Genomic DNA, 13,766 nt, shown 5'->3' on the forward strand with positions numbered 1-13,766 from the left:
CTTTTAGTTAACTGGCTTTCAAAGTGTGAGGTGGGCCTTCCCTGGGGGAGTGCCCAAGAACTTCAGGGGAGGTGCAGAACCATAAACCAGAAGGTGATTTGCTATGCTAACTTCTGCTGTCTGTGGGGCAAAATGGACAGATTTATATTTCCTACAGAAACTATACTATAGACTCGACTGTTAAAGTTAGGATTTTCCTGCATTAGTCTTGATGATGCTCAGCAGCCACAGTGTTGAATTTGCAAAGATGAATAAGCTGATGACAGCATAAGGCTATGTATAAACTCTAGGGGCAGAGATAAAGCACTAAGTCTAGTGAAAAAAACCAAGGGAAGTTTTTGACAGGTAGTAAAAGGAATTTTGGTGATTGAAGGTAACAGACATTTAGTGCCATAAACAAGAAGACAGCCACAGCATGTGCAGGTTTTTGGCCCCAAAAGCATTAGGCAAGGCTGAAGGTGGAGGATGAACTGCAGTTATGCAAACCTGCATCACCTGCATAGATGCAAACTCATAGATCCCATTAAAACAGAGCATAAAGCATAAAAAAATCAGGTAGTATTCACACTTAACTCATTACTGAAAGTAAATGACTGATTGCCTTGGTAAGATGGATGTTTAAAGACAAAAAAAAAGATTTAAAAAAACATTAAAAATTTAAAAATGTTGAAAGATGAAACATAAATCTTTGAAAAATAGTTACTTATATTTTCATTATCTTGTTTTTTATGGAGGTGGGGGTCCACAGACAAATTATTTCCTCCGAGGCGAGGCTCACTCTCAGACACTTTGAAAACCCTGTTTTATTTTAATTGCAAACTGCCATTGCAGTCCTCTAACTAGCTGTCTACAGCCACACCCACCCAATCCATTCTGAAATAACCTCTTACTACAATAGAGGAAGAAGGACAATAAAGTTAAAGCTCCTGAGTATTGACCTAACACTTACCAAAGATTATGCACGCAGAAAAAGATTCTGGTGGTGTCTGGTGGAGACGCAACCAGTCTGAATAAATATTTGAGGTCACTGCGTTCCTCGCTAAAGATGGGAGGTTTGCAGCAGAGGACAAACAAATGTGCTCATCCAGAGCTCCCTGCCAACCTCTGCAGAGACAAACTCACCACAGGTCATTTCACAGTTCCTGTATCCCTGAGCAGCAGCACAAGAGGACCATTTAGATGTTATGATACCACTCATAAAGAGCAGGACAGCTGCTAACAGCACATGCAGATGGCTGCCAGTGACTGCATTGGACACAGCCACACAATGTGCAAGATCTAAGTCTCTGAGTCCAAACCGTGACATTTTAAAAACCACCATAGCAGAAGTCTCAAGATGATTCAGCATGTGTTGGGGTCTTGACAAACCCTTAAGTGTTTGGGACTGCAAACATGCTCAATATCCATTAAATGGAGGGTTGTCATTAACTAATGTCGAAACCCGGTCATGATGTTCTGGCAGCATCATGCCCAGACATTTTCATAGAACATTTTCAGTAATAGCATCAGCTTGTCTCTAGATATGGCAGTGTAGGATGGTATGTACGTTATTTGTACACTTGCTAAAAGATCTCAACAGCTATTGAATTTATGACAATTAAATTTTGTGCATATACTCAATGACTTTCAGAGGATAAATGACAATGTTTTTGGCGAACCCTGGAATTTTCATGTAGCGCCAACATGAGGCCTATTTCTGGTAATTTTGAGACACATTGCCACAGTATCCCCTAGTTTTTATTTCAGCTTTGTCATGTCAATAAAAAGAATTACTCACCCATTTCTTGCACGGCAAAAAAAGTAAAACATACCAGTTAGCCTTAGGTATATTTCAGTGCTAAATAAATATGAGCATGCTGTGACATGGTTAACAGTCAGTCTTCTGGATATCAGTGCATTTTCATGTCATAATGAGGATTTCAGCATCAACATTCATTCCAAACAGGAGCTGTTCTCTTTGGGTACTCTGGCCTCCTTCCACAAACCAAAAACATGGTCGTTAGGTTAATTGGCAGCTCTAAATTGCTCGTGGGTGTGACTGTGACTGGTTGTTTGTCCCTGTATATCAGTCCTATGACTGACTGGGGACCAGTCTTGGGTGTACCCTGCCTCTTGCCCAATGAAAGCTGGGATTGCCCCCTGTGACTCCAATCAGAATAAGTGGTGACTACAATGGATGCACGCATGGATTTGTTTCAGGCACTCATGTAAAAATACAGTCTCATAAACCTGTTAACTTGGCAGTATTCACACTGCTCTTGTTCTGGAGCACACTCTTCTTTATTTTCATACAGTACATCCCAAAAAAAGTCCTTGTCGATGCATATAAAGTGAAACGTTGCAAGCTTTTTCTGTTTAAGTCTTGATTATTATGGCTTACAGCTCATGAAAAAAGGATGGAAAACACACTTTGCTCGTCTGTTTTGTGTAACTTGTGTTAAGGTTGATGTGTTGAACGAAAAACCTCCCACTGACTGTCTAACTAGCAAATAACTAAGCGTAGTGCAAGTTCAGGCAGGCTACAGTATTAATTAGCACAACATCACTAAAAAACAGCTGTCTTCATGCAAGCCCTGACATTTAGGTGATTCACCTCTTGGCATCCAATTGAAAAATTGTACTTTCACTGCCCTATTTAAGCTGCTCTAGCTTGCCTGCTCTTTGCTGCTCCCTCTGTAAGCTGCTTGTTGGCATCCTTCCTCCAACCAAGCTCCTCCATTATGATAATTCTGACTTAATCAAAGTAACACTGTCATTGATGCCTGCTCTGTTCTGGGGTTTTGCTGCTTCTTTACCTGCCTCAGGTTTTCCCTGTATGCACGAGAAGGGCAGACGTGTGCTACTCTTGCTCAGTGCTTTCCATTTAAGCACAAGGATGGGCAGGTTGATCTCAGAATTTATAAATAACTGCTGATTAAGTCCAAATTTTAACTGCTAATAAAGCTCATTTTAAATAACTGCAGTTCTGTTTTTGTCTTGATAAAGTGGTCCTGGCTGAAAAGTCATTTGGTCAGGGCTCTTTTAACATAGATTATAACATCAATGCATCAAGGAGGCAATCAGCCTGTGGCACTGCTGAGGTTCCTATAAAGGCCCAGGTTTCTTTGATAGCAGCCTTCAGCTGGACTGTATCGGTGGCTCTGCTCTCTCTCCTCCTCATGACAATACTCTCTAGATTCTCTATGGGGTTCTAGTCATGTCTGCTGGCTTGCAAATCAAGCACAGTAAAACTATGACCAGCAAACCAGTTTCTTTTGTCCTACTGGGAAAGGAAGTCAGCATTTCCTGAAAAGTTGTCAGTGGCTGGAATCATGATGCACTGTGAAACCTCCTGGTCAGCTGTAGTGACCAAATGAATCATCTCCAACTCTAGCTGCTAGCTGTTGCTTAGGGGTTGAAATCAAGGTTCCAGAGTGGAGCAAGAGCGGAGATGCACTATAAGGTTTAAGTTAAGTGTAAAATGTCCACATTCGGTGATGATTTGAGGTGCCATGTCATCTGCTGGTGTTGTTCAACTCTCTTTTATCAAGTCCAAAGTCAAAGCAGGTGTCTAAAAGGAGATTTTAGAGGCCGCAATATCTCTATAGAGCAGTTACCAAGTTTCTCACTGTGATTATAGAGTGTTATAATATTCTAGCAAGAAATGCCTCATTGTGCCTTTGTGCTAGAACAATGTTCCTCTTCATACCCTCACATTGGTTTGGCATTATGCAACATGGTCAATAAAAAGAAGTAGAAAAGATTGGTTCTGCTTGGATTTGTCTTAATTAACTAAACAGACACAGGTATAAAGAGAGTATTGTTTTTTTGTTATCAGGCCCAGTTTCAGACGCACCAACTGGTTTGGACCGGTTGGCAGAGAGTGCAAGCTGGTGATGGAGAAGGTGGGAGTGATCGACCTGACTCCTTTTGGCAAATTCATTGTCAAAGGAAAGGACTCACACAAGCTGCTGGACCGCCTGTTTGCCAATACCATGCCCAAGGTAGGGCATATACACACGCTGATAGCATTAGTGCTAGCCTGCGTAGGTGAAACCTTGTGTTAAATGGTTTATAATCCAACATCTCAGTGCTTTTTGCTAGACATCATTCAATCATTCTTGAAAAGAAGTTTATATGGATACTGCTCATTAATTATGTGAATTTTACTTGTGTGTTTTCAGGTGGGTCTGACTAACATCAGCCACATGTTGACACCTACTGGAAGAGTCTTTGCTGAAGTTACCATCACCCAGCTGTCTCCAGGAGAGTTCCTGCTCATCACAGGCTCAGGATCAGAGCGTCATGACCTCAGGTAAAACTGTTAATACAGGCTTGATCTGAGATAAAGTCAATAAGTGTCAGTTATCCAAACAAGCTCACACTGTCTTGACAAACAAGTTTTGCATTACCTTGACATGTTTTGAAGTTCCTGCGGTCTCCCTCAGAAGAGTCACGTGTTGTTGCTGTGACGTGTCCCATCAGCTGATTTTATGCAAGTTTGGGGACCATGCCCCCTGCTGAACAGGGAGGAGAGAGCTTACTTGTTGCCCAACACTTGGGATGATGTCCTCAAGAAGCTGCCAGACAGCAGGGGGTGTGGTTGTCCATACCTGCATAAGATCAGCTGATAATGCATGTCATAGCAATGTCACAGGACTCTTCTGAGGAAGACTGCAGGAACTTAGCAATTTAAACATTTAAGGTAACACAGGAGCATACTGGTCTGTACTATAATTAAAAGGTGATGATTTATCACCATTGTTTACAACTTGTTCCAACTTTTCACCAAAGATAGGAAAATATCAGCCCATTTTCCTCCAAAACTTTGGCTTCCTCGTCTAATTTCAATCAATGTTCAGCCAGTGTTCGCTGTTCAGCCAAGCTGCAACATTGCCCAAATAAAGCTAAAGCAAAAATTTTCAAAGATGCTTTAAAGAACTGAAAGACCTTTCAAGAATCATTTAGTAGTTGCATGTGCATTACGATGCCAACACATCAATTTCCTACAAGTATTTTAAGTTTCCCACCGAGTGTTGTTCATTTTAGTTTCATTCCTCAGAAGTTTTCTGTTATGTCTTCTGAAAAGCTCTATTCTAAGAGTTGTCTGTTTTGATGTGGCATTTCCAGGAAAACTCTCCTCGGCTCTCATTCATTCACACCCGGGCTGGAGTTGAGAATCAAGCTGTGCTGAATTAAACTCTCTCACAGTCTGTTTTATACAGCAGAAACTTAAAACCTCTCAGCAGCTGTCAACACAACGCCCCTCCATCTGCTCCAATCAGAAGTAGCACTTTAAATCACTTAGTTTAGACCAGCTCTCTCCCCAAGTACAGGACAATTTTATGCTGTGTAGCAGCCTCTAGTGGAGAATTCAAGAACTAGCCTGTTAGACCCAGGCGGTTTGGATACTGGAATTTTAAAATGCAATGTTAGTAAAAATTTAACAGTGTTAAATCCTTTTTTGATACTGTGGCTAACACAGGGTTCCTGCAGATCCTTGAAAAATCTTAAAAGGTCTTAAATTGAACTTTTTAATTTTAAAGCACTTAATGTCTTCTTGAGTAAGACGTGTCTTTAACCAATCTTCATTTCTAGCAAGATTTATTTTATTCTTTTTGGGTGTACATGCTTTTTGCATATCACTTTATGTTATATTGATAGAAAAGAGGTATTAAATGTGCCAGAAATAATAAAATTTAGGGTTTTATGACCCAAAAATATATCATATCAATTACCTCCTTATTAATCTAATTTTTGACCTTTTACTATACAATAAGTAGTATTTATTTTTCTCAGCTAAGGTCCTGAAGAAGGTCTTTAGGTCTTCAATCTGATTCTTAAAATTCTGTAGGGGGCGCGCAGATGGCTTAGCGGTCTAAGGCCCAACCCATGTATGCGGCCCGGGTTCGAATCTGGCCTGTAGTCCTTTGCCGTATGTCTCTCCCCACTCTTGTCCCATTTTCAACTCTGTCCACTGTCCTCTTCTGTGAAATAAAGACATGGAGAAGCCCAAAAAAAAATCTTTAATCTTAAAAAAACAAACAAATATATCTGTAGGAACCCTGCTAACAAATAGAAGTAAGAGGTGTTTGAAATTGTTTGAAAATAATCTTGAAAATCCTCAGTGTTTTCTGAAAACTGCACAGAATTTCAGTGTTTATTATTTTACAGCCTTAGCAGCAGATAGAGATGGGAATAAACGTTTAGGAATTGGTTGGTCAAGTGTCTTAAAAAGTAATGAGATCATCCAAACTCCACTGTATCACATTGGATCTTAAAGTTTTGTAAATGCAAATGTTGCATCTGGTCTAAATGGGTTAATGAACAAAAAACTGCAAACAGACTCCTGCACACTGACTCAGTTGTGCAGAGATATGTGCAGATAGTGCCTTCTCTCTCTCTTTGGTCAACATTATTACTATAATTACTTTATAACTGTAGCACTTCTTATACTATCTTTGATAAAGAAAACAGAGGTTTTGTCATTTTAAAACATGTGATATCAGGTAGTACAGAAATATTTGCAGTAATACACATAGATTTTTTATTCGGCAGGTACATTTCAGAGGACTTTGTGACACATTGCAGGGGAGATGTTTGTACCAAGAAGTCCTGTACGAGATTTTTACCCATTTGTTGTGAGTGTTTGCTCCTTCTCCTGCTGCTGTTTGCATGTGTGAGTTTCTCAGGATTGCTCAGACATTTACACACAAACAGCACAACCAATGAAGGAAATTAGTGCTTTTAAGTACCTATTGCAGGGAAATGAAAGCAGCGGTTCATGTGCACTATGGAGATCTGGTGTGGACAGACAGGTTTACTTTTACAAAAGGTTGATCCAACTTTCTCCCTTCTCTCTCATCATGTCTGCATTCAGCACACAGGTTACTTTCAGCATTTAGGAACTTGACATCCACCCAGCCTATTGTTGACATCTTAAACAGCATTTTAAATAGTGAAGATATCGTCTCTTCAGACACATTCTTAGTTGACTTACTCTAACACACCACGCAATGCAGGAGCAGCGAGTGTCACATGAAAACCTAAACACTCAGACACATGCAAACTAAATGAATAATGTGTATGTGTGTATGAAACTGTCGGAGCTCAAATGAGAAAATCCTTGATTGCAGCAGATTTGTTACTTGCAGACAGATATTTGCGAGGTTTTTTGTAACTTAATGAACAAAACTGTCAAGACCCATCAGCAGGCCTGAATAGGGGTGGGAACTATAGCCTCAGTTTCACATTTGTGATTGTAAGGTGATTGTAGTGCTTTTTATGGCAAGGAAATGTAAGGAAAAAGTGCATGTGACACAAAAACACAGGGTATTACTTTGGCTGGTAAGCCAAACTTATGTGCTTGGTGGATTTTTAATCTGCTTGCCAGTATGGCCGTGAATCAAAGTTAATTTCTTACCCTTAGCAAAGCAATGACATATGATGCATTTACAGCTCCTAGCATGACAAGAACCCAGTGACAATGGCACATGGACATCTGTAAATGCATGTGCTCTTAGATCAGTAAACCAAAAGGACTCACTGATGACAGCTGTTCTCTGTTGCCCCATTTCACATTTTAAGGGTTAAAAGATTTTAAGAGTTTAAAATGATGCTGATTTTGGATATTTATAAAAAAAAGAAAGCAGTTCTAATAGATCTTATAAAGGGCTAACTCTCACATTTGCAGCTAGCAAGGCCTCTTTCTTGCTCTCAGTATGCATCAGTCTCTTTCTGTTTTTTTAAAGCTCTTCTCTTGCCATTGTTCCTTTTCCAAGAGCTATGCTTATATGTCAGTGACACATGCCTTTATGGAAGTCTGATGTCTGCAGCCAGACGAGTATTAGCAGCAGGTATTCTAAGGATGACTGTTCTGCATGGATATTACCCGATGACAGACATGGAGTCTGGCAATTTCCCCTGCTTTGCAAGTTGATTTTACCCAGGAATGGCCACATATTACACAATTTTAAGCCTGACTTTAGGAAAGATTTGCCCCCACTGACGACTGGGGGCATGTCTGTGTCGAAGTTCCTCTAAAATGATACTTTTTTCAAATAATCTTCCAGTTTGTGGTGTCAGAAGGATTATTTTACTGCTCCTTATTGCCTCAAAGCCTCCTTGACCTCCAATAATATATCAAACATGTTTGATATTTCTAAATCTAGCTCATAATTCCTCCAACAGTCATGCAACACAACTATATCTTCATCTCAGTCAGGATTTCATCCTCATTCTTTGTCACATTTTTTGATGCAACTTTGAAGTCTTACGAGACAGCCAAACAAGGATTTTAATCTTTCTCCATGTTTTTTTTTTCTTCTGAAGTCACGTTTGTGGTTCTGTGAGATCTCTTGTGTGCAGTACTGTAAAATCTTACTACAGATGTGTGGTCTTAGGGTCAGACCTCATTGTCTATTGTGTGCATTTGGAGGATTATACGATGAAAAATTGCCTTACGTGAAACAAGAGGCGCTGCCGTTGTGTAGTGGTGGTTTTTCTAGAAGAGGACCTTCAACAAAAAACACTGCTGTGGCTACCGTTTAACAACAGATGCAGTCTTTGAATTTGGTAGTATCTAATAGCAAATTTCCTTGTAATGTGATATTTTGAGGCTCCCCCTACCCTAACTGATGACTTTGGCTGAAATGAAGATGTGACAAAATGCAACATTCTTAGTTGCTACATGTTTGAATAATGTGTTAATATTGTTTTTATCTGCTTAAAGTTTTCATTTTGGGGATTTTAACTCAGGTGGATAGAGGACGAAGCTGCCAACGGTGGATATGACGTAGCTATCACAAACGTAACAGACGGCATAGGTGTGCTGGGCATCGCTGGACCAAACTCTCGCACCGTTCTCCAGAAACTGACCGACGAAGACTTGAGCGACGCTGGATTCAAATTCCTACACTGCAAGTCCATCCAGCTGGCAGGCATTCCTGTCAGAGCTATCAGGATCTCATACACAGGTGTTTGCTTTCATAATTATCTAAAAGTCAAATTAAATCCTCTGTTTGATTATCTCAAAATGATGACACATGAAGACATTTGCATGTGACTGGAGGAAGATTTGTTGACTTGGACTGAGCAGTTTCCTTGCTTTTTTTTTCATGGTTCTGGGGACACAAAGACACTGTAAGCTGATGGCATGTATTTGTGTTCAGGTGAGCTTGGCTGGGAGTTGTACATCGACCAGAATAACATGGCAGCTGTGTACCAGGCCATGATGGAGGCTGGAAAAGATGAAGGAATCGACAACTTCGGGACGTACGCCATGAACTCTCTCAGACTGGAAAAGGGCTTCAGAGGCTGGGGAGCCGAGGTGCACAGATTTACACATCTGCATTTAAAGTTATAGTTTAGGATTATAAGAGTTGTTCCCTGGTAAAGTTTCCTGCCAAGAGAGACAGCTTGATTGGAATCAGATAGATAAACCCCTCTTTTGTATCTGAGACTTACGACAACCCTCAGACATAAAATGTGATATCAAGTATTTTTATGACTTGACTTTGGACCGAGTCAGAATACCTGTTTTACCTCTTCTTCAGTCATTTTACCAAATTAAGCCAGGCAACTTTACCATCCTTAAGGTAATGACTGTAGCTTTGGTTACTTAAACTTTCTATCATTGCAGATGAACTGTGACACCAACCCTCTGGAGGCTGGACTGGATTATTTCATCAAACTGAACAAGGTAACCATCCAATTTGATCAAAATCAAACTGAATGCTTCTTGGCCATAAGTCTTATACTGTTAGAAATGTTGTTTATTTCCCTTTTAAATGGTGCCATATTTGTAAGGAGCATGCATTTGCAGGATGAGCAGCAGAGCTGAAATGTGGGTTGCGCCCATGCAAAATTTGCCATATCTTCTCTATCAATGCCAAACAGTTTATTCTGTTATTGACTCTTGTTCGGTGTTTGGTGGACTGGATGATTGAAGTCTGAAGAAACAAGACATATTGGACACATAATTTCACAACTATTCATTCAACAAACAGGAGCCTCAGTAACGTGTGAAAGAACCATACACAGCCACAACAGCCTGGCACCTCCTCCTCATGCTGGTCACCAGCCTGGTCACACACTGCTGTGGGATGGCATCCCATTCTTCAACCAGCATTTGTTGCAAGTCAGCCAACGTGGTTGTGTTGATCACTCTGGCAGGAACAGCATGCCCAAGCTGATTCCACAAGTGTTCAATGGAGTTGGGGCCATTCCATCGTCTCCACTCCCAAATTCTGGAGGTAGTCTCTGATAAACCCCACTCTGTGTGGGCGAGTTTACTCATCCTGAAGGAAAGAGTTTGGACCTGTCCTATGGAGATATGGGATTGCCACCTGTAGCAGATTCTCATCTCAATATCTCTCTGCATTTAGATTGAAGATCAGAGTCACCTGGGGGGGTAACAGAAGCTCAAAACAAGAGTCAATAGCAACAGCAGAATAAGTTTGTCATAGGCAAAGATTTGGCAAATTTTTTTATGGGTGCAACCCACATACTCAGCTCTGCTGCTCATCCCACAAATGCATCTATCTCACAATTGAAAGGGAAATAAAAAGACTTTCCAGCTGTATAAGATTTACTGCCAAAGAGCACTGTTGCAACAAAGAAGTAATCTACCAAACACAGATCTCCTTACATTTTGTCCTATGTTTATATTAAAGAAGACTAGATAGTGTGTTTAAGAGATCTCGTGAGTCTGAAATCACCACTGTTTAATCGTTACTACAGAAAGCAGGTGTGTGGTCTCAAGGGCTGGCCAAATTATCTTGTGCACTCATTCCCAAAATTTGGGTCCTAACCCACCTGTGGTTGACCAAAGAGCTTTCAGAGTTTCTTCCCTACAGCATTTATATATCTTTTACTGTATGTCTGCACTACACATTAAAGCCACATGAGGAGCTCCACTCTAGTAAACTCGCCCACTCCACTATAATAAAACAGAAAACAAGGCTCTACAAGCCACTGGATTAAAGGAGAGCTAGGCATTTAAAACTGGCTAATAAAAAAGAAAGAAACCTATTGTGTTAGGCCAAACAGCGACGGAAGGTCCTATGTTGCAGAGGAGAAGTGGCCCCTTCCAGGCTTGTAAAGCAGAAAGTGCAAGGTCAAGACCAAAGCAAGTCTGTCAGCCACCAGTTCAACTAACCAGCCGAGAACAGAATTGAAGGCAGGCTTGATAAGCAATACAACTATACCATGGGTTAGAAACTGTATTGAAGGGGTCAAACACATTTTTCATGCACAATTAGCCTAACTAATGAGATACACATGAGGCCAGTTTTGGACTGGGTCACAATGGCTTGCACCTCCTAAAAAGTGGGTCACCAGGAAAAAGTTTGGGAAACACTGATCTTGTGTTTACATTCAGAGGATTATAAAGTAAAAAAAAATGCTTGAAACCGTCCTTATATCTATGGTGTCTCATGTTTTACAGCTATCTAAGATTTTCAAATCATTTAGTGTGCATTAAAGGGACATGCAATAAAGAAAGTATCATGACCGAATACAAGAAAGGTCTGTCAGTGCACCATCACCATCAGTTTTTGAGCTCTCTCTTTACAGTTGACTTAACAAAGACAAAATCCTAAAAGCCTACTTTTTGTTTTTGTCCAGCCGGCTGATTTTATCGGCAAAGCTGCTCTTCAGGAGATCAAAGCTAAAGGCCTGAGGAGGAAGCTCTCTTACATCACACTGGATACAGACGACATCGACCCTGAGGGCAACGAGACGGTCTGGTATAACGGCAAGGTTAGTGAGTCTCACTGGAGGGATCACTTGTAGCATTACTTGGCTATTTTGTCCCTGTTTTTTCATGTTTTTGGTAGATAATGTGCTTTTGGCTGTCAGCTGTTGGTAGAATGTAGTTTTTAAACTGGTAACCACATATTCTAAGTGCAGTCAGATTCTTTTGCCACTGTGGTTTTCTTTTCTTACCCTTTTACCACCCCTTTTCTTAACCCTGTGACTGCTTTCACTGTGGAGGAGTGGCTAGGAAATGACTAAGGGTTTAATTATTTTTTAACTTTTTTGAACAAGCTGGTGGTAATTCACCCACACAGTAAGGGGGTGTAGCTGTGGCCCAAACTGTCCCCTTTCTTACTTAACCCTTTCCTGTTTTAACCCACCAGGTTGTTGGCAACACAACATCTGGAGCATACAGCTACAGCACTCAGCAGAGCCTGGCGTTCGCCTATCTGCCTCTGGACCTCTGCTCTGTGGGTCAGAAAGTCCAGGTGGAGCTGCTAAGTAGGAAATACAACGCCATGGTCATCCAGGAGCCGTTGGTCCTTACCGAGCCGACACGGACCCGGCTGCAGAAGAAAGCAAAGAGCAAGGCATAAGCATGGCCGATGAAGAACGATGTGATGAAATGAAGTCTTATTTTTTTAAAACAACATGTGGTCCATGTACTGAACTGTTTGTGGCTTCACAACTTCCTCTTCCTGTCCTGTCTCTTAAGAAGAAGGAAGTTAAAAAAAAAAAAAGATTCAGTATGTGAGAGAGCTAAATGTGCCTTATGTATGTTTTTCAACAAAAGGGAAATGATAAATTGATATTCTTGCACCATAGAGTCCACAGTGTTAAATGTGTAATTCGCTTACTGTATTTCTATGGGTAGATGTCAGTGTCGTATGCTTCAACAGCTGGGCATTATGTGTTAAAATAAGCTTAATTCTTGAAACAGAAAATCATATTTGTGTTGATTTGAACTGCATCAAAATAACAGTGCTGCATTTTACATAATGTTACCAAACGCATATCATCTGAGACAGAATGCAAACTTGTACAAAGATTGTTTTATAAATCTTTTTGTATTACTAAAATGTAATGTCATTGGTTTACATTAATATCTTGATAATTAAAGCAATGCACTCACTGCTTTGGGTTTGACTTTTTGCCTTTCTAATGTCCCCTATCTTATTCAAAACCTCTCTTTATGTCTTCACCATCCTGCAGGTCCAGTGATCCACTACATAGGGATGAATAAAATAGAAAAAAAAAAAGTTTAATCCAGTATAACTCAAATATATTAAGCTAGAAGAGTTGTCTTGCCTATTATCAAAGAGAACTACATAAAAAATTACAAATAAACAAGCCTCGAGTTTATAGAACAGATACAAGCAGATAATTAACTTTTGTTTGCCTGTGTATTCATTTATTTTGACCAATTTTGAACTGAAATTTAAAGGCAGGAAAATCATTGACAACATGCTTTCTCTACAGACCCTAATTATTACTAATCTTTGAAAATGGTGAAGGATTTAGTAAAGAAACAAAATAATATAAAACTTTTTCAATAAGGTCCTTTGAGAATTAGGCCTAGTTATTGACCAGCCATCGAATAGTCCAATATATTGGAGGTACAAGCATTTAAATGTGTTTTAATGTTAAGAATATTAAGTACAAAAATGCATTAAAGATCATTTTTAAAGACTACAAATAAATACACATGCAAATATTTTAAAAAAATCTAAAAAAAACCAAGGCTTTTAAGATTTGCTTCTCATATTTCTAAAACATCAGTTAGATTTTTTGTAGCATTTTCATATAAAATAAAAATGCCAGTTGTCCCTTAAATCCATTAATACAGTTTCTGTCTTTATAAATTTACATTTTAGAATTTAAAAAGCCATGAATAAACATTGCATTCAGTGGAATTTGAATTTTTAATACTACATTATGATACCAATGGTGCCTTTTCAGGTTGTATTTAAAAATACAAAAACTGGAAAAAATGTACATAACTAATGAAGTAATAATAATAGTTATTATTA

General features: G+C 39.6%; 1 protein-coding gene across 1 annotated transcript in view; it reads left to right on the forward strand.

The window, feature by feature from the left end:
* Positions 1-12,865, forward strand: part of dmgdh (dimethylglycine dehydrogenase) — a 33,313-nt gene extending 20,448 nt beyond the window's left edge. The window contains exons 10-16 of the mRNA XM_041811824.1: positions 3,818-3,983; positions 4,164-4,294; positions 8,737-8,954; positions 9,150-9,307; positions 9,620-9,679; positions 11,605-11,739; positions 12,120-12,865. Of these exons, the coding sequence (XP_041667758.1) occupies positions 3,818-3,983; positions 4,164-4,294; positions 8,737-8,954; positions 9,150-9,307; positions 9,620-9,679; positions 11,605-11,739; positions 12,120-12,332 (1,081 nt within the window). The 3' untranslated portion in view covers positions 12,333-12,865. The remainder of the gene's footprint in view (positions 1-3,817; positions 3,984-4,163; positions 4,295-8,736; positions 8,955-9,149; positions 9,308-9,619; positions 9,680-11,604; positions 11,740-12,119) is intronic.
* The last annotated feature ends 901 nt before the right edge of the window (positions 12,866-13,766 follow it).

This window comes from Cheilinus undulatus, linkage group 17 (genome assembly GCF_018320785.1).
Source record: "Cheilinus undulatus linkage group 17, ASM1832078v1, whole genome shotgun sequence".
NCBI classification, from domain to species: domain Eukaryota; kingdom Metazoa; phylum Chordata; class Actinopteri; order Labriformes; family Labridae; genus Cheilinus; species Cheilinus undulatus.